At 30.0% G+C, this 18,675-nt stretch overlaps 4 protein-coding genes across 5 annotated transcripts; 1 reads left to right on the top strand and 3 right to left on the bottom strand.

Annotated features, from left to right (window-relative positions):
• Positions 1 to 275: 275 nt before the first annotated feature.
• Positions 276 to 3,493, bottom strand: Prosalpha2 (proteasome alpha2 subunit). The gene is made up of 6 exons (XM_088181427.1): positions 3,409 to 3,493; positions 3,162 to 3,238; positions 2,837 to 3,092; positions 679 to 834; positions 513 to 609; positions 276 to 446 (listed from the first exon to the last, which is right to left on the bottom strand). The coding sequence occupies exons 1-6, from the start codon at positions 3,447 to 3,449 to the stop codon at positions 369 to 371; spliced, it is 705 nt and encodes a 234-aa protein (XP_088037553.1). The 5' UTR covers positions 3,450 to 3,493; the 3' UTR covers positions 276 to 368.
• A 1,283-nt stretch (positions 3,494 to 4,776) lies between these two features.
• Positions 4,777 to 9,652, top strand: LOC148237954 (uncharacterized). Of its 2 annotated transcripts, none has more exons than XM_088205050.1 (7): positions 4,777 to 5,021; positions 7,633 to 7,773; positions 7,851 to 7,922; positions 7,989 to 8,095; positions 8,155 to 8,249; positions 8,317 to 8,582; positions 8,945 to 9,652. In XM_088205050.1, the coding sequence occupies exons 1-7, from the start codon at positions 5,018 to 5,020 to the stop codon at positions 9,505 to 9,507; spliced, it is 1,248 nt and encodes a 415-aa protein (XP_088061176.1). In that variant the 5' UTR covers positions 4,777 to 5,017; the 3' UTR covers positions 9,508 to 9,652. The 2 variants fall into 2 exon arrangements, with proteins under 2 accessions (XP_088061176.1, XP_088061177.1); XM_088205051.1 differs by having other exon boundaries at positions 4,811 to 4,910.
• Positions 5,381 to 7,666, bottom strand: LOC148237955 (serine protease snk-like). Its single transcript, XM_088205052.1, has 8 exons — positions 7,347 to 7,666; positions 6,631 to 6,735; positions 6,453 to 6,568; positions 6,265 to 6,387; positions 6,060 to 6,193; positions 5,907 to 5,986; positions 5,703 to 5,834; positions 5,381 to 5,640 (listed from the first exon to the last, which is right to left on the bottom strand). The coding sequence occupies exons 1-8, from the start codon at positions 7,353 to 7,355 to the stop codon at positions 5,458 to 5,460; spliced, it is 882 nt and encodes a 293-aa protein (XP_088061178.1). The 5' UTR covers positions 7,356 to 7,666; the 3' UTR covers positions 5,381 to 5,457.
• LOC148237953 (GILT-like protein 1) lies at positions 9,553 to 13,243 on the bottom strand. Its single transcript, XM_088205053.1, has 7 exons — positions 13,106 to 13,243; positions 12,270 to 12,374; positions 10,354 to 10,485; positions 10,221 to 10,289; positions 10,045 to 10,149; positions 9,830 to 9,976; positions 9,553 to 9,753 (listed from the first exon to the last, which is right to left on the bottom strand). Exons 2-7 carry the CDS (start codon positions 12,357 to 12,359, stop codon positions 9,661 to 9,663), a joined length of 636 nt encoding a protein of 211 aa, XP_088061179.1. The 5' UTR covers positions 12,360 to 12,374; positions 13,106 to 13,243; the 3' UTR covers positions 9,553 to 9,660.
• Between the last annotated feature and the right edge of the window lie 5,432 nt (positions 13,244 to 18,675).

Raw genomic sequence — 18,675 nt, 5'->3', positions numbered from 1 at the left:
AATTACTAAACCTATACCAGTAGTAAAACATCAGTGGGATTATTCAGCGCAAAGTATTAATTTTTAGTGAAAATTATTTATTTAAAGTGACATAATTTGTTTCAAGTTCAATATATTTGTTGAATGTTGAATAATTTATTTTTCATGCAGTATATTTGTTATTAGTGAAAATGATAAATAAATTTTTTTTTTTAAAATGTGCATTTAAATACAAGCCATTATAAATTGCATTCTTTTATACCATAAGTTTAAGCGAGATAATAAAAAAGCTCAAATTTAAAATATTTTCATTGAAATTTTATTGAGGGAAAGTATCTTATTTTAAATTTGACAAAATTATAAAAATATATTAAAAAAAACAGTTTCCTTTAACTAATATTTGAGAGATGATTATCCACCTCGGCCGGCGTTAGGCGTTTGAATCCATTTGCATCACAAATTCCGATCTGAAAAATCAATAAAAAAAATCATAGTCAATATAAATTACAAAAAATCAAAATGATTAATTTTACCTGAATATTGTCTTTAGTCATTTGTCCTTCGAAACCTTCTTTCAAGGTTTCGATAGCAGTATGAATGGCATCGTCTAAAACTGAATCGTCTTTGTATCTAAAAATTAAATTTATATTATATATATAATCTTCTTATAAAGATAAATTTAAAAAAAAAGTAGTTAACCTTTTTTCCAAGAAAGTCTTTCCGTTAATGTAATTTTTACCCATTGCTGTGGCTTTCCATGGGAAATAAGCTCCGGAAGGATCGCATTGGAACAAGTATGACCGATCATTATCCCATCCACAAATTAACAATGATACACCAAACGGTCTGACACCACTAAAACAAAAAATAATTAAACACTTAGAGTATCTCCTTGTGCATGTGTGGAAGGAGGGCTTCAACAGAAAATCATAAATCACGCAAACAACTAAGGTTACGTTTAAAACAAAGTGTTAGAAATCGTGTAGAACACCCAGTATTGCATAATAGCCACTAAAACTTTTGGAAACCATAATAAATTAAACATTAATTAAAACACTTGTAAGTTTCGAAACACTCGCCTACATATATACTCTTGATTGTATGGACCTAATTATCAGACAATATGTCATCTTTAGTCAGCTTTCACTAAAGGAAATGATTTTTAGAGGTGTGGTCAAACACTAGTACAATTGTCTTCCTCTGCTTTCGTCCAAGCTTCCTCGAATGACCTGTATAAAAGAAGTGACACTTAATCTGAAAAACAGTGCGTGACTAAGAGGACAAAAACAACGCTAAATAAGTAGGTTCCGTGGGTTTCTTCTTCTTGTTCAAACATGGATGAAGAGTCAATTTGTTATAGGAGAATTTTTTCATCTACTCATTTTAACTTCATTATAATAAAAATTAAGAGCATCAGTTATGGCTTTTTCGTTTTGCAATCTTAGAAGTTTATGAAAATATTAATATTCATAACTCACTCTGCCTAATGTCGACAAAAACAGTTAGGCATTGGTTCAAGAGAGGACATCAAAACTGTCTACCTATCTCTACGACCTCTTTGATTTGGTTGCAACTCTGATGTTTGTTTAATTAAAGAACAACAATCTATAGCTGATTCTGTGATTGGAAATTACTTAACTTATGTGGCAATAAAATTATATCAACAATATAACCAATATAGTTCCATGAATAAAAAGAACATGAAAAAACAGAACCATTACAATTTAGAAGTTCAAAAATAGATGTATAATTTATTTTATATTGGCGACTAATTATTTGATAAGTTAATAATTCCATAAATAATCAGTTAAATAAAATAAACGATCAGAAGAATAAAGTAAATCAGCTTTTGATCAGTAAAATACAAGAAATGTTACGAAAATATAAGTAAATGATCAATTATTGTTAAATCCTGTACTCCACTAGCGAATTTTGGGTACATTCCTGTTATTGGGGGTCAAATTTACTTTAAAAAACATTTATTCGTTTTATTTATATATATATCACTGTTCTGACCAACGTTTACTTGCTGCCGTTCATTCGCGATGGTTAAAACAGTAAACAACTCATGAATAACTCTACAACGAATCTACTTAAAAAATTTCATTTAAAATTGTATACACAGTAGACCCCTAATATCACGGTAAATTGGGGACATGCTATTTAGGTGTCCGTTACTTTATGTATGAGCGAGCCAAAGGGAGGATGTCTCACCACACGTGTCTGATTCATACATACTTATTGCAAGAAATTGTATGAGTATTTTGTAGTCCCCCAACTACACGCAACCAAATAGCATGTTCCCAATTTACTGTGTTGTTGGAGGGTTTACTGTAAATAAATGTTCTGTTTCGTCCGGTTACCAACTGGTGCATTTACAAGAACATATTTGTGCAAACAATGATTTTCCACGTACATTAGTTAATCATATTTGCTGGTCATGAGTCTGGAAAGTCGTTGACTTCTGTTTGTAGTAATAATTAATTTATTGAGTCCATTGTTACAATATGCTGTATTTCATCATTTTTTGTCTTCCCTTTTCGCTCGATGAGCGTTGTAGATATTTGGCCTAATTTTGAATTCTTAAAACCATCACAAATATTGCATTATCATATCGTGGATAATGAACTTTGCTATTGAAAGCAATGCTTAAAAAATGTCATTTGAAGAAACTGAACGCTTAAGATTATCCTTTCCTAAGCAAGTGTTCAGTAATATCTACAAAGCATTTCTACATTTAAAACCTTTTTTATTGTAATTGGGATGAGAAGCTATTATGGCATTGTTTTAATTGATTTACATTGATAAATAGTATATTATAAATATTATTAGTTTAATTTTGGTAGTGAATAATTACCCAGATTGAGTGTATTCCTGCATGACGGCAGCCACCCGCTGCACAAGCTGAGCCGTCGGAATCTCATGACCGTAAACCAGCTTGTATTGCGCAGCCATTTTCCGCGCTCTCTTCACGAGCAGACGGTAATCGGGTCCCATTCCTGAGTAAACCAACCCGGAGTGTGATGTGATCTTCTCAACTTTGTAAACCCCGTCGGACTCGTACAAGCTCAACTTGTGCTTGTTTTCGGTGGCGATCACCACGCCCTCGTTTACTGCAAAGCACAAAAGAAACATCATCGAGATGAATTTGCATAAAGCTCTAACCTCAAAACGCTATGAACCTTTGATGCCCACCGAGGGACCCCCGGCCGCCACTGCCGCCAAGGCATACTCGATCTGCACTAACTTGCCCGAGGGGCTGTAAAAAACGATGCAAATAATCGGTCAAAACTTCACACGAAACATGACACAACACAAACTCGACACTCGCCATTTTGATTCAAGTATGCGCATTAAACATAAACGTAAACATCAAAAGTATTACTTGAATATAGTTGGTCGATGTTTTAATATAATATCACTTATTACCTGAAAGTTGTCAGAGAAAAACTATACCGCTCCGAAGCCATGGTTATTGCAGTGTAATACCGGTGTTACCAACACATAAAAATGTGACATTTCAACAATGTGGTCATAGACAAAAAACAACCATTTGATTTAAATAAATAATTAGATTTAAAAAATCCGTTTTGTTGCGTATTTTTTAAAATTTAAATTGTCGGAGGTAAAAATGCCAGATCACTAAATTCAACAGTCATTCCAATATGTACAACGTTTGACACTTGCCTGATTATTGACACCTGTCTGTTTTATAGTGCTGCTAAAATAATAAATTAGAATTGTATCACCTTTATAACTGCTAGTATTATACAGTGAGTATTAAAATTCAATTAGTATACAAACCATATTATAACAAAATAAAATGTATCTACTATTAAAAGTGTATTTATAATGAGTATATGCGGAAGTTACTGCACAGAGATGATCATATCTTATTTCGAAACTTGATATTCTCTACCTAACTCTAGTTTATATTTATCTTCGGTTGTGTAAAAACACAATTTAATCGAATTGGACCATTCTATATATAAAAGCCATTTTCAATATTTAGGTTGAAGAAACCTAGAGCACTGAATAACAAGGGCGAAGAGGGTGGGGGAGGGGGTAATGTTAATATATTTAAATACTAGTGGTTTAACTTCTCTCTCAAGTATAAGTTGTCTTATTTTTTTTCACCTGCGATCTTTACCTTACCATTCCATTATGTCAAAGAGAGTGGTGCTCACACTCCGTAGTAATGAGTTTATCGGTTTTCTCCTAGCGGCGCTTATGCATCTCGTGGTAGGTACTTATACACCACTCTCCCACATTGGAACAGGCGGTTCTCTATTGTGTAATGAACTAACGCCCCCTTCGAAGGACTAGTAAAAATTAACATATACATTTTAAAACGTTTATTTATATAATAGCCGTATGACGGCTTACAATAAATACCATTGGACGGGATCGCAGCTCTACGACTCTGGCACTCGAAGTGCTGCTGGATAGCCTCGAATGTTTGATATATTTCAAATAAATAACAAGAACTAGTTTGGTCACCATTGCATCTCCGGGCAAAGGCGTCTTTTTTACCATTATTTTTTATTTAGCAGTTGGTTTTGGTACCCGCTCTTTTAAAAACCAATGTTTTTTTAAAGCCAATGAGTTCGCTACGTCAAATATCATCGTCCACTTTTAAACTAAAGTTTCCAATTTGAAATTTCTTAAGCCACCTGTGGCTCTGACCCACTACCGTAACATCGCAAATGTTTTTCACTGCAGTTGCTATATTATTATTTTATGATATATATAATGTTTTATTATATTCACAGTAACACTGACGTGACAGACTCTCTCGCCTGGCAACCCTCGGCCCGTTTGCGCGCGCGTATATTATATTCTACTATGTAAACAACTTCATATCGTCAATACTTCACTACTGCAGCGGCTCAATCTGTGTCTAATTGCCATCCGTCACATTCGTCGCCAAAGTAGACAAAAATTGAAGTTCCATGGGTTTTAAGAATTTAGTCATCCTTGCTTTAGTCAAGTTACCTCTTTAAGAAAAATGTTCCACCAGTAATGAAAACGACTAAATATGTGTAATATAGACAAAATAATACTCATTGTTTAGTTAAATAAAATAGCTTGAAAGAAAAATAAATATCAAAAACGTTATTGATCAAGAAAATAAATAAATAATTTGAAACCAACTGGCCTTTAATACAATTATTTCAAACTGTATATAACATTTCAATTGCATTATGTATGTGTATTATATCAATATACGTTGCAATGATAATAAATTGTAGTTAAACCACAAATCTCATCCGATCCAGGGTCGACCATAATCCAAAAACTTTACTTACTTAATTTAGTATTTTCAATGTATATAAAATATATTATAAATGCAAATTTAGTTAAATATTTTATTTAGATATTAATAAAAGGCTAAGGATTAAAAACTTATTTAATTTTAATATTAAAAGAAACCCACCAGCATTAAATATACAATTTAATATGTGCAATAAGAGTAAATTATCCCATGGATTTATTTAAATTCTTTTTATTCTTAAACGGCCAAACAATGTCTTCAATCCATGGAATGTAATAAGAGACCCTCGTGTATACCCCCGGAGAGTTTTTAAAACCACAAAACCTTCCAAACGAAGTCACGCCCAAAAGCACATATAAAGGAAAAGTTTTTTTACAATCCGGGTTCTGTAATTGATAAATATATTATTTTATTTAGAGCATATATATTAAATATATGATACTCATACCTCGGAAAGAGTTTGAAGTGGTCCCCCGGAATCACCTTGACAAGTATCTCTTCCACCATGTTCTAAATCACCAGCACATATCTGACTCGGTAGAATTCCTTGTTGAAGACCCCCTCTTTCATTATATAGGCTCTATAAAAATAAGTTAGTATAAATATAGTATCAGGTTGAATGTTTGTATTATATTTACTAATAACTTTGTACCTTTAATGAAGTATTACACTTATCATTACTTATTATGTCTAAATATACGTGCATTAATGATTTACTGCCTACAGTATTATCTGTTAAAAAATGATTATGTACTATATAATATAAAAAATATATATGTATTTAAAAAAATTAATTATTTTGTACCAAAACTAGTCTTTCCAAATCCTGATGCAATAGCTGTATTTGTAGTTTCGAACTCCGTTTGCAGACAAGCGATGCGTATATCTCTTCCTAATATTATATGCCGGTCCATTTTTAAAAGAGCGATATCATTATATCTGAAACATCAATTGTGTATGAGCTTTCACTTGCTAGCACTATTTAAAATCTAATTTATAATCGATTATACTTTGCTGGTCGTTTATAATCTGGATGTCCAATTAATTTGACGACGTCTCTCATTTGAGTCAAATCTTCATCTTCTTCTTCCTCAAAAGTGGTTGTTCCGACAATTATTTTTTTAGCAGGGCCACTTAAATAAAACAGACATTGAACACCACATATTATATTCTAAAATATAGCAGTAATAATCAATACTTTTTTGGATCTCTTAGGCAATGTGCAGCAGTTAAAACCCAAGATCGACTTATTAAAGATCCACCACAATTCCAAATGTAGCCATCTGAATCGGCAGATTTATATCCAATTAATGCCTGTTTATTAAATTAATTTATTAATTGACAAAAACCTGAATGGTAAATTAGTATTTATATACCATATGTGGAAACTCCAAGAGATCTGCCGGAACTCTTTTCGTTGAATTATACAAAATCCGCTGGCATTCTACCATTTCAGTACCACGCCATTTGCACACTAGTAACTAAAAATAGTATCATTGTTTTTCTTTTTAGTCCACATTTAATCTCTTACCACTTTTAGCTCTATCTCCCGGTACACCAAAAACTAAATTAAAACTTGAAACAAATATCACTAATTGTAAGTACTTCTCGTATATAAACATGTTACTATACTGAAAGAAAAACACATTTATTGATCTATTTCTTTCGATATTTTATTGCTTCGAATTTAACGATCAATTTAATAACTGTAAATAAATATATAGGGCAGTGTTAGTATAATACAACAAAATAATATAACATCTGTATTATTAAATATGATCTATGCGATTTAGACTATGTTTTGATATATTCAAGAAAACTATTTTAAAATCAATCACATGAAATCTAACTGTTTAATATATTGAGATATTTGAGAAAAATTAATAAAATAAAATATTGTGAAATTAAATTTGAACCACTCAGTAGCTAAGTAATAAAAATCAGTGGAAATTGTTTTTGATACGCATGGTTGTTCTAATGTTAGATAAGTCCATGCAAAGTATTGAAAAATTAACTTCAATAAAGTATATAATCCTTAATGAGTAAAAGTTAATTGTTAAATTTTTGAGATGGACAATTATTGACCACTGACCTTATTCATATTGTTGATTTGCCAAAGACCAGTACTTTAATAAATGCAGGGCCTTAAAACTTAATTCTACTTATATTCAAATTATAAATGAATTATGGTAAATATCAAATATAATATACATATAAGTTGTTCTTGATTATGTATCTCTAACCGTAATTAAAGTATATATTTTGAGCAGCTTCAATTATGATACATTGAATTCTCAATTAAACGTCCCTGTCTTTGTCTTATTAATTAGTCCTACAGTATGTTTGTCTTTTTTATAAATTGCCGTCATTTGGTGAAGTTCATCGCCTTGTGTCAGTAGCTTGTATTACAACTAAGAAGATGATTTCAAAGATATATAAGAATATTTTGATTATATTTAGTATATGTTATATAATAAATGCGTCTAATACAAGGCAAAATAATAAAGAAACTAATTTAGGTATGTATATTGCACAAAATGTATCATTGTATCACTGGTGAGATATATATTTAATAAATTTATAAATAATCTAAAAGATCCATCTGAATCAATTGGTGATATTCAGCATGATATATATTTATTAAGAAGGACAGTGAAAACTTTGGAAGGTATGTTTATTTAAATCCTTTTTAATGATTGAAATATATTATTAATAATAAAGATGTTATATTCAGAGCAAATAAATAAATTTGGAGAATTTTATATTGAGAAATTGGATCAAAAGTTAACATCTCTCGCCGTTAATATGGCAAGTCTAGAAAGCAACGTCAGAAATATACAAGTAAGTAAGACATTTTATCTCTATTGAAGATTATTTTATTACATTGCTTTTTAATTTAGGAGAGAGCGCATATTTGGGATACGTTTCAACTTCACGTGTCCGCTTGGAACGAACAAATAAAATCAATAGATCAAAAAGTCACTATAATCAACAGGTAACAATTGTAATAAGCATTAAATTATATATTGATAAAGATACTTTTATATTTGAAATTTTGATAGAGGACAAGAAAAGGTTACTTTACTTGATGGAAAGTTGAGTTTCTTATTGAATTTGGAATACAACTCACAAAGAGCATTGAATAAGCTTTCTAATTTGGAAGAAAGATTTGATATGATTGAAAAGTCATTGAAGAATAGTAATTCGCCAAGAACTTTTAATATATATGATGAATTTGCTGTAATGGGGGTTTTAAGTACTTTAAAGAATATAGAATATAAATCGGACAGAACCAATGTATTTCTTTATCAGTTACTTAATGGAAACGGTATAATATTTATTTTATTTGCTATATCTTGAATCAACATAAGACATCATTATATAAATAATATTCCAAAATCATTTTTATTTGATTATTAGTTTTGGACATGTATATGTATGCTAATAGAACTACCTTTAATGTTTGCTCTAATTTAAAAAATAATTGAGATAACATCTAGTAACGTCGTGCAAACTACTGAACCCTATAAAGTAGTTTCTGCGTGTCTAACAAACAGTGGCTTTTAATAGTTTGCTATAATTTGTATCAGTTTGATATAACTTTTCTGGTAACATGTCATATATTGATTCTATGCATTGCCTGTGAGATTATGCATAAATACACAATTATATATTGATTACGTGTTTTAGGTGGAAATCTCAACGATTCCATTTATCATAATCAAAGAAAGGTGTCTACGTGTGCTTTGTCACAATCGACTGATGAAATTATCAAAGATGTCTCTTCTAAAGTTGATATTATACATGATAAGATAACGGAAAATGAAGAGGAAGAATTTGAGAATAAAGGTCAAAACTTTGATTATTCAACAGAATCATATCCTTCTAATACAATAAAAACTAGGAATAATAAAGTTTTGAAGAAATATGAGCAATTGTTGAATGTTTCTAATGATAATTTATATAAGTTGTACAACGAGATGGAAGTAAAGAATGATAAGATTAAAAAGGAATTATTAGAGCAAAATCAAAAATCACAAAATAATTTGGAAGAAATGTTTTTAAATCATAGTAAATCGTTAATTGTTCAGAATATGCAGTATGTTGATGTATTATATAGAAATGTGTCAAATATAGTTGAATACTTCATGATGGATACTGTAAAAAAATACAACTATTGCTTGGAAATGTCTTCCAACATTAGTGATGCAAATGAAGCTCAGTCAAGTTCAGAAAACTATGTCAACACATGATGTATATGAATGATTGGGAATGATTTTTTTTTAATTATACGAATATATCAATATTTTGTTTATTTTTCTCTAATTAATCGTACATAAAAATTTGTATAGTGATATGTGTAAAATATTAATATAATGAAAGTTTTAAGACATAAAATTGTTATTTCATTTACAACCAGTAGGTTTCTTCGTTGCAAGTCTACAAATGACGCCTTTGAAGTCCGTCAATGCATCGTTTTGATCCACTTGATTGTATTTCTGTATAAGAAAATCATAAATTAATATTAAGATTAATAGTTTGTATCATATATGTTAAATATAATAATACAATTACCTCGTTAAATATAATAGTTGGTACGAAAGATAATTGCGGATTTAAAGCAATAGTCTTATTGCCGTACGATGCTAGAATTTCATCACCTTTGTGTCCATCGGCACACTTTTTAATATCGTTCACTGCAATGCTCAAGCTAGTACCACACTAAAATATTAAATAAATTATATTATAAATCAATCTTAAACATTAAAAGCATAGATAATCTAACATACTTCGTCTAAAGCTTGATCAGGCTTCCTCTTAGACATTAAGCAATTGATGAGATCAAACTTCTTCTCGTCGTTCAATTCTTTGTATTTTAAGGCACATCCTTGAATCTTTAATATAAATGTAATAATCAAGATTATGATACACCTATGATTATATAATGCAATTTTAAAAAACATACCTTATTTCCATAGCATTCTCTCGGACCGTGCTGACATTCAAATTGCCATTTACCGTCTTTCTTATTTTGCTAAAAATTTAATATGAAATATTAATATATGATTGTAAAATTATATAAATATTGTATATCATACGATAGCTTTTCCATATGGCACAAGTTTCACTTTGAACGCTTCGTGCATCGTCAACCATGCTGGATAAAGCTGTTTAACTATAAAGTTCATACTATCCGGACATAGTGCCTCATAATAAACAGCAACTTTTACCTAAAACAATAAATATTAATGATAATAAAATTGCAAACATATATGTAGGTAATTATATTATCTATTTATATTTATAGGATGTGGTTATTTGTTCATAACATATTTGTATGAGCCATTAATTGTTGCATTATTACAAAGTTGCTTTTTGTTGAGATTACGTTTTATGCATATGAAATAAAATTATTAAAAAAATCATTGTTTTCACACAATTTAATCGACGTTCATGACTAAAAGTTAACTATAGCATATATTATATTTTATCAGTTTATTTAAAGACACTACAGTTCCACAGTTCGTATGAGGAGCTGCCACTGATTTTTAGATATTAACAAAGTGGTTCTGGACGAGTCTGTAGATTCTACATAATTTATATTTTTATGATTATGCTTTTTATGCTTTTCCTACAAATCGTCTTACTCCTCTCCTAAAATATATTAGGTAGATGCTTTCTTTGTACTTTATGGTTGCATATTAATCATTTTCATAAACAATAAGACGTCATCTGGAAACCATATATAACCTTTGCCTTTCTTCCACTGGGTATATATCACAGGAAGGCATTCTATTATGTGAATTATGATACAGATATGTCGAATCAAGAGCTAATATCTTAAAAGCTTGTTCGCAACACACTTACATATTAAATAAAATAATTACTAATATTACTATAATTCCAAGACTAATTAACAGTAGTGAGACAGCCAGTCTTATTAAATAAATCTTTAAGAAAAATACAATCAAACATGTCGCCAATTAGGGCATTTATCAGAAAAGAGGATCGAACCAATATGCGTTGAATTAAATACATCCGTCGGACAAACGGAGACTTTTTGTCAGATATATTTTACTGCAGCTAGGTCTCGAGATTTAGTAATATCCGGTTTGATGACAGAGAAACAAGACAGTAATTGTTTAATATTACCAATTAAAAATATGATACATTTATTTAATTTGTAGTTGGATGCAAGTCGAATTACTCCATATAATCAAATATATAGGTCAAGCACTCTAAGATTATGTTACACCACTACCAATCAAAAGGTGCGGTCGACACAGGCGATTAAATAACGAACGGATAATCGTGTGTTTGATCGATAAGATGTTTAGCTTATTTATGAAAATGCTGGATCAAGGAAAGCTAAACATTTAAAAAAATGTTATATTTTAATAATGGCATAAGTGTATACTATCATTTTATTCTTTAAGAATATTCAAATATTCAAGGTGAATGTATACAGAATAATCGCGATGTCCAAGGTATTTATTCGTTTTCAGCATTTATTTCACAACAATTGTTACGTTACTATTATTAAAACTGATTATTTCGTAATAATATTATTATTGTTCGAATTTTAAATCACTGTTTTTTTACGACATTTGTACATGTACACTGAGTGTACATCATAGGAGCGCGTGGAATATCAAATAAGTTTTTTTTCATAGTTGTAAAAAACGAGGCATATGTTGTTTCGCGAATAGCCGTACATATTAATTTATTTATGGTGTGTATAAAAAAGAATCGTAGTCACATTTATTAAATTTAAAAATATTAATACACCCCTCTCCCCCTAACCGTCGTATACATGAACATAATCATTTTAAAATAATGAAAATATAGATGTATTAAAAACATAGTATTAAGTACACTAGCGCGTTGGCTCTGACACAATATGTTGTATTTGTTTCAGCGTCATATCATAATATGTACATACATATATACCCAAAAATATAGATAATATACAATAATTTATTAATATGAACTTATTAAATAAAGTAGTACTTACTTTATCGCTGCTTCCTTTCTTAGATTTTCCTGATACGACCGCAATTAGGCATAATAGTCCAAGAATGTACTTAATCCCAATTGTATACATCTTTATAGCAAGAAACTAAAAAAATACAGATAAAACAACAGTAAATATATCATTATTAAAATTATCTCATTTCTTTATCAAATACATTTATTAAAAATGTAATCTTCGACCTTTCGTGTGACATTATACATTAAAATAAAAAAAATGTGCCAATTTTTTGATGTTTTAAAATTCCGTTATAACATAGCTGTTATATCTGAGTCATATACATACATTTATATAAAATATCGCATTCTAATATATAACATACCCTACTTTCTAACCATATTAAATTCCTCGAAATTTAATAGACAAATTGCTTTATGTGGTCATATCGAGATCATGAGTAGCAAAACAATTATAGTCGATAAATAATAGTATAGACGGACGAGTGGGTTCACAAAAGAACAGATTGCCCAACTAGGGTCAACGCTTCAATACGATAAATGTTAGAACGATCGCTTAATTTATCCAAGAAGGGAGACACACAGCCATATTTGTATGTGTACGACACTCATGCACATTCTTATGAGACTATCTTAACCCGATCTTCAGTTATCTTCATAACCGGTGTTAGCTCTAACGGTACTGCGATTGTATTCGCATATAAAAACTCGCTCCGGCTTCTTTTTCTCATGAAAAAAATAACATAACTCAAATAGTATAACTTTGATCGATCTCATATATCACCATATTATCAGATACTTTATTCTATATTTTAATTATATGATTTGCTTTTTAAAAGGTGTTGTTTTTGTGTTTGTTACTTGATAAGATCAGTATGAGACGTCCCAGCCGGTGAAGAGTAAGCGTATCACTGGTTGAGTGACTTTGCCTTGCATGCAAGAATACTCGGTGATATTAAGTTATCTACAACCTTTTTCGACGCAGACGAATCGTGTGTAAACGAACGATCGCTTTATGGGTCGACAATATCAATAGTTCAAAATACTCATAAATATATAAAAATATAGTATGTATACTTTATTAATAATAATAAGCACTAAAGGCAATCGGCTCACAGAAATATGCTTAATAATTTATAGGGAAATAGGGATTTTGTGAGGACTTCAAAATAGCAAAGTCATTCTAAAAACTATATATATTTGCATCTCAACTACCAGTAAAAACGAACTATGAAAAAAGTTTTACAAGGCAGCGTCATGTGTTGAACTCTATATTTAATCTGACACAAATGACACCACAATTGCCACATTTACGAATCATATTGCTTTGCTTGTCTCACACAAAAATTTGCATAGCATACCCGAAGAGATGCCTAAACAAGATCCAGTACTGGTTGAAAATATAGATAACAGATTACCTAAAATAACATTCAATACAAAAAGATAAAATTACCCACCAGTTAAAATAAAAACGAAGATTAACTGGAGAGGCATCGAACACATCCTGACAAAAAGTAAAACAACTGATAATCTCAACTGTCCTTAGTAAGCTGTTACTTCCAACTGTTATTTGACATTTATAGAGTATTAAATACTCAACGCCTGCAAAGTGGTTAACTTTTAACTAACATGAAGTAAGTAGACAGCGGTATCTTGTTATTAGTCAGCTCCTAAACAAATCAAGACAAACTAATTTTCTTTTACTTTAATATTAATATATGTATAAGAAATAAAAAAAATATTTCTCGTTACACAGCTAAGATATTTTTTAAATAAAAATCTGCTAAAATTCTAAATTCTATATTAGTTATTAGTATTCAAATAATAATAACAAACACCGTTGTAAACGTGAATCCATATGAATATTTTTATCTCTATCGTTTCTAATAACAAATGTCCTATCATAATCTATCAATATGAATATATTAGATAGAACAATCTCATTATCATATTATAAATAAATGCAAATAATATGCACGAAGTTTTGCAATATTGCCAAATTTCATACAAAATACAAATACATGTTTACTATTTATTCCCTAATTTCCTAAATGTTTATTTTCCAATTAGGAAGAAAAATTATCTATTCTCAAAAACTAATTTATAGTCGCATATTGAACAATTTAATTGTGTCGATTTATAATGAATACAACCAGTGGCATAGCTAGGATTTGTGCACCAGGGGCGATCTTTCATTTTGCCCCCCCCCCCCCTATACAATTATCTAATACAAAATCTGTAACTCAATGCATTTATTCAATATGCCAAAACTACATACCCTTCACGTATTATATGCACAAAAAAATATGTGCAAAACAGTCTTCAAGTTTGATGAATTATGTTATCAGGCATTTTATTATTTTAGCACGTGCTCGACTCGAACAAACAATGGATAACATATGGTGTAACTTCAATTTTTACTGATTCTAAGAAACTGGCCAAATCATAAAATCAGCTTATACTGATTCTTCGAAACTGTCCGGATCATAAAATCAGCATTTGTTGTTTATTGTTTTCACATATTCAACTTAGCTCTTAGCTTTTCGTGGATATACATATATTTTTAGCGCATTCAGTCTAAGAACCACACTACATGAACGGTCTTTCCATCGCAAAAATGCCGCCCCCAAGCAAGTAACGCCCGGGGCGGTCCGCCCCCTTAGCTACACCATTGAATACAACGCTACAATTTAGAGTGTTCATCATAATACAATCGTAACTTATTAACGACGCTATTTGAGTTCGAAATACGATAATATAATATTTAAGTACTAATTAAAATACGATTCCAAACATACCCATGACTAAAACGACTATTTCGGCTACATAATATATAACATACTGTTGATTTTTATAAAATACAGCAATATGCGAGCAATTCTCAAATGTTTTCAATTTAATAATGGTTTAGATACGAAGAGAACTTTTAGTCATACACACTGCCTTTATGTATAACACTCTGTGTACAGGTATGTTAATAGTTAAAATATATAGCCACTAGGTTCTCGATCTCGATTTAAGATTAGTCACTATTTAACCGGTTGATAACAATAACAAATTAAAAACTCAATAGCTATTGGTTATAATAAGCAATTGCACGAAGGTTGTTCGGCAAATAACAAAGATCTTTTGTAAAGAGTAAACAATAATTTAAAATGCTAAATCTGATACGTGTATTCAAGGTAAAATCTGACTTGACACAGTCAAAATCTATAATTACGATCATATCTCTGTACGACAAATTCGATAAGTTAATTTTTGTGTCAAATTACCGGCAAATATATTTTCCTAGCACGAACAGTTTGCGCTAGATACAAATGATTTACTAAGAATAGCTTCTGTAAAAATAGATAGTATATTGTATTTTTACTAGCAAATATATTTTTTATGTTTTTTGAAAACTGAAATCATCAATTGGCTTCTATAGATGTGGTTATTATACAATTTCAGTAAAAAAGTAGTTGTATTTCCAGATTTTTAGAAATGCATATAAGTAACTAACATTCACAAAAATTAAGATAAAACAATTTTGAATAACTTGACTCTCGTTGACAAACAACACAGATTTTAATATATATCATAATATCAGTATTTCGACATTCATAAAAGATGAAAAAAATATTCCCTATTATTAGTACGCGTACAAAGAAAAGTATTTGCATGAATAGTAATATTATCTACTTTAATATCCTTTTTTTTTCTTAGTAACACTTGTATTTAAACATACATACATCGTGCTAATGGGTATCGCACATTGTCAGATCCAGCTTATTACCCCAGAACACGCTCGAGCGTTACAAACTCGACTGTTTCGACTAGGGACGTCATTTCAGTTTTTCCAAGGGGGAGGGAAAAAATTGAATAGTCGATGGTAATTTTTATAATATTTTTTTCAGCAATTCGATTGCTGAATATACTAGATATATTTCATATGTAATGCAAGGAGTTACAAACTTATATTATAAATCATTTTGAATTTTCGTCAATCATTTCCACGTTAATTTTCATGGATCGCTCGCATGTCATTATTAATTACCATGAATGATCGCATTATTCGCGTTTAATCGTTTCTCGTTAAATTGCATCGTCGCAAATGTTAAGAATTACTGTGAATCGAAGCGTTCGCACGAGAATACATTCGCTCACGGGACTGGTTTAATAAAAAAGAAAATAATAACTAGCAAAAAAGGTATTGCATCCACAATCATTGTTTGTGGTTTCGTTCTCCATTTTCCTTACTAGCTTTTTTATTAGCGTCGACACGGAACACCTTCGAATTTGTTATCGTGGCTACGCAAAGTCGCACCCATAATTAACGATGGAATTTTAGACACACCCTGGAAACACCCTTGTTACACGGGGAAAGACTTTGAGACACGCACGTATCAAATGGTTCACAGATCAATAATTAAAAAAAATCTGATTGTGGAAGACAAATAGTGATTATGCTACGTAAACGGAGCTCGAAATGAACCAGAACAATCCGGAATGTTGCCTTGAATTATTTAATCGGTGAATATGGTAATCAATATATTTTCATATAGAAAAAAAAATCACTACGCAGTTTCATACAATAATTAATAAAAATGTATAAATATTTTCAAGGAACTACACATCATCCTAAAAGTCATGTCATGTATTTATGAAATGGGATCATCAAATATAAGCACTATATATATAATTGAATGTAAGTCAAAAGAAAATATTTAAATATAGAGCTGAATGTATGCATGATATTAATTATATACATTTTGGCGTATATCATTACGTTTAAAATTACATTGATTTTCCGCTATGTTATGATCAAATATTTTTAATGAAAGTGGTATTACATTTCGCTAGCTGAAAGATATGTTCCACTCAATCCTTAGCAGTGATGTCAGCAAGGCGCCAAGTACTATCTACAATAAATTAGCAGCATTGTATTAGATTGCAATAGATATAAATTATATATAATTACAATTCAACTAACTTTTGATTTGTAAAAAACGAAATCAGGTTTTTTCTTACGGACGTTTTTTTGGAACTCCCTACCAAAGAGTTTGCGTGGCATCAAGTGGGGGCTAGAGAAAATCTTTTTATAAGACAAAGCCTCGCATTAACTGATTATACAAATTTCAAATATCATACAAAAGCTTAGGCTTATACACAAAATATAGAGAAACATAAACCAAAACCAAATATTTACTTGCTCTTCAATGTATTTTTATAATTGAAAAATCAATGATACTAATTTGTATGATAAAATTCGATGCTGCTACAGGAAATTTAAGTTAAGCTAGAAAACCCGTGTGTATTCTTATAATAAAAACATAAATTGTATGTACATACATATGTGATATTTTCTATAACATTTTATTTTAACCTTATAACAAATAAATAAACAATAATATAATTTATATATTTTTGTTAACATGCTAATGGCTAAATTTTTGTTGAAGAAAAATTATCAAACTGATAGACCAGCAGTAAATGTTTTCCAGTTTTTTCCCGACTTGCGCAGATATCTAGTTTTATAATAATTTATCATGACAATGAATAATAATATAAGGTTATGTTTAAAATGTAAATCATATACAAGGCAAACTCGCAGAAATAAAAATATATCTTTTTATCACAGAGCGATTTCAGTTATGTTTAGCAAAGCTTTTATTAATACAGTTTATGGCAAACATCGACAGTCAAAAACCATATAATATATTAATAAACATATCCAGACAAGTAGAAATTGAAAGAAAAATGCGTCTAAATATGTTTCCACTTCAGAGATCAAAGAGATCCAGCGTGCAAGGGCGAACGTTCACATCAAACAGGTATAACAAACCGATGGTAACTGTACATAATATAAGTATACATTAAATAATATAGTTATGCATAATGCCTTAATCATAAGAATAAATTAAAATATATATGGTATTATAAGTATTACCTTAGTAAATTTTCCTTTTTCCTCGTATATAGATACACCTAGGTATTTTGGTAATTTCTTGGGAAATCATGTAATATAGATTTCTCATTGTATATTTTATTGATAATGACATTTTACTTATAATTATAAAAATACATTTTTTATTTAGAGACATCTGTTGTACATAACTGAAACTATTTTTTAAATAATAATGTGCTAGTAAATATTTTAAGATTTTTAATTTAAATTATAGTCTCTTTTAAAAATATTTCATTTTTTGTTACTATCCTATTTCTACATCTTTATTTATTTTTAAGAATAAGGGACGCAATCGCGATCCCCTATGCCACCCTACGGTCCACAGCATCGACGATTGTTGACATCGCTCCTCGGCAACTTTAAAAAGTGTATCATTTAATGCAGACTACGTTGAAAATGTAGTGTGTTTCCAACGCTCTTAGGATAAAAAATCGGATACGATCCGCGTTTCCTCTTGTTGATAAATCAGAGAATCCAGCTGGAA

The sequence above is a fragment of the Plectrocnemia conspersa genome, unplaced genomic scaffold, assembly GCF_051122295.1.
Source record: "Plectrocnemia conspersa isolate PC_06_02 unplaced genomic scaffold, ASM5112229v1 ptg000002l, whole genome shotgun sequence".
Lineage (NCBI taxonomy): Eukaryota > Metazoa > Arthropoda > Insecta > Trichoptera > Polycentropodidae > Plectrocnemia > Plectrocnemia conspersa.
The sequence above is the reverse complement of the archived record's forward strand: the minus strand, read 5'-3'. Positions and strand labels throughout refer to the sequence as shown.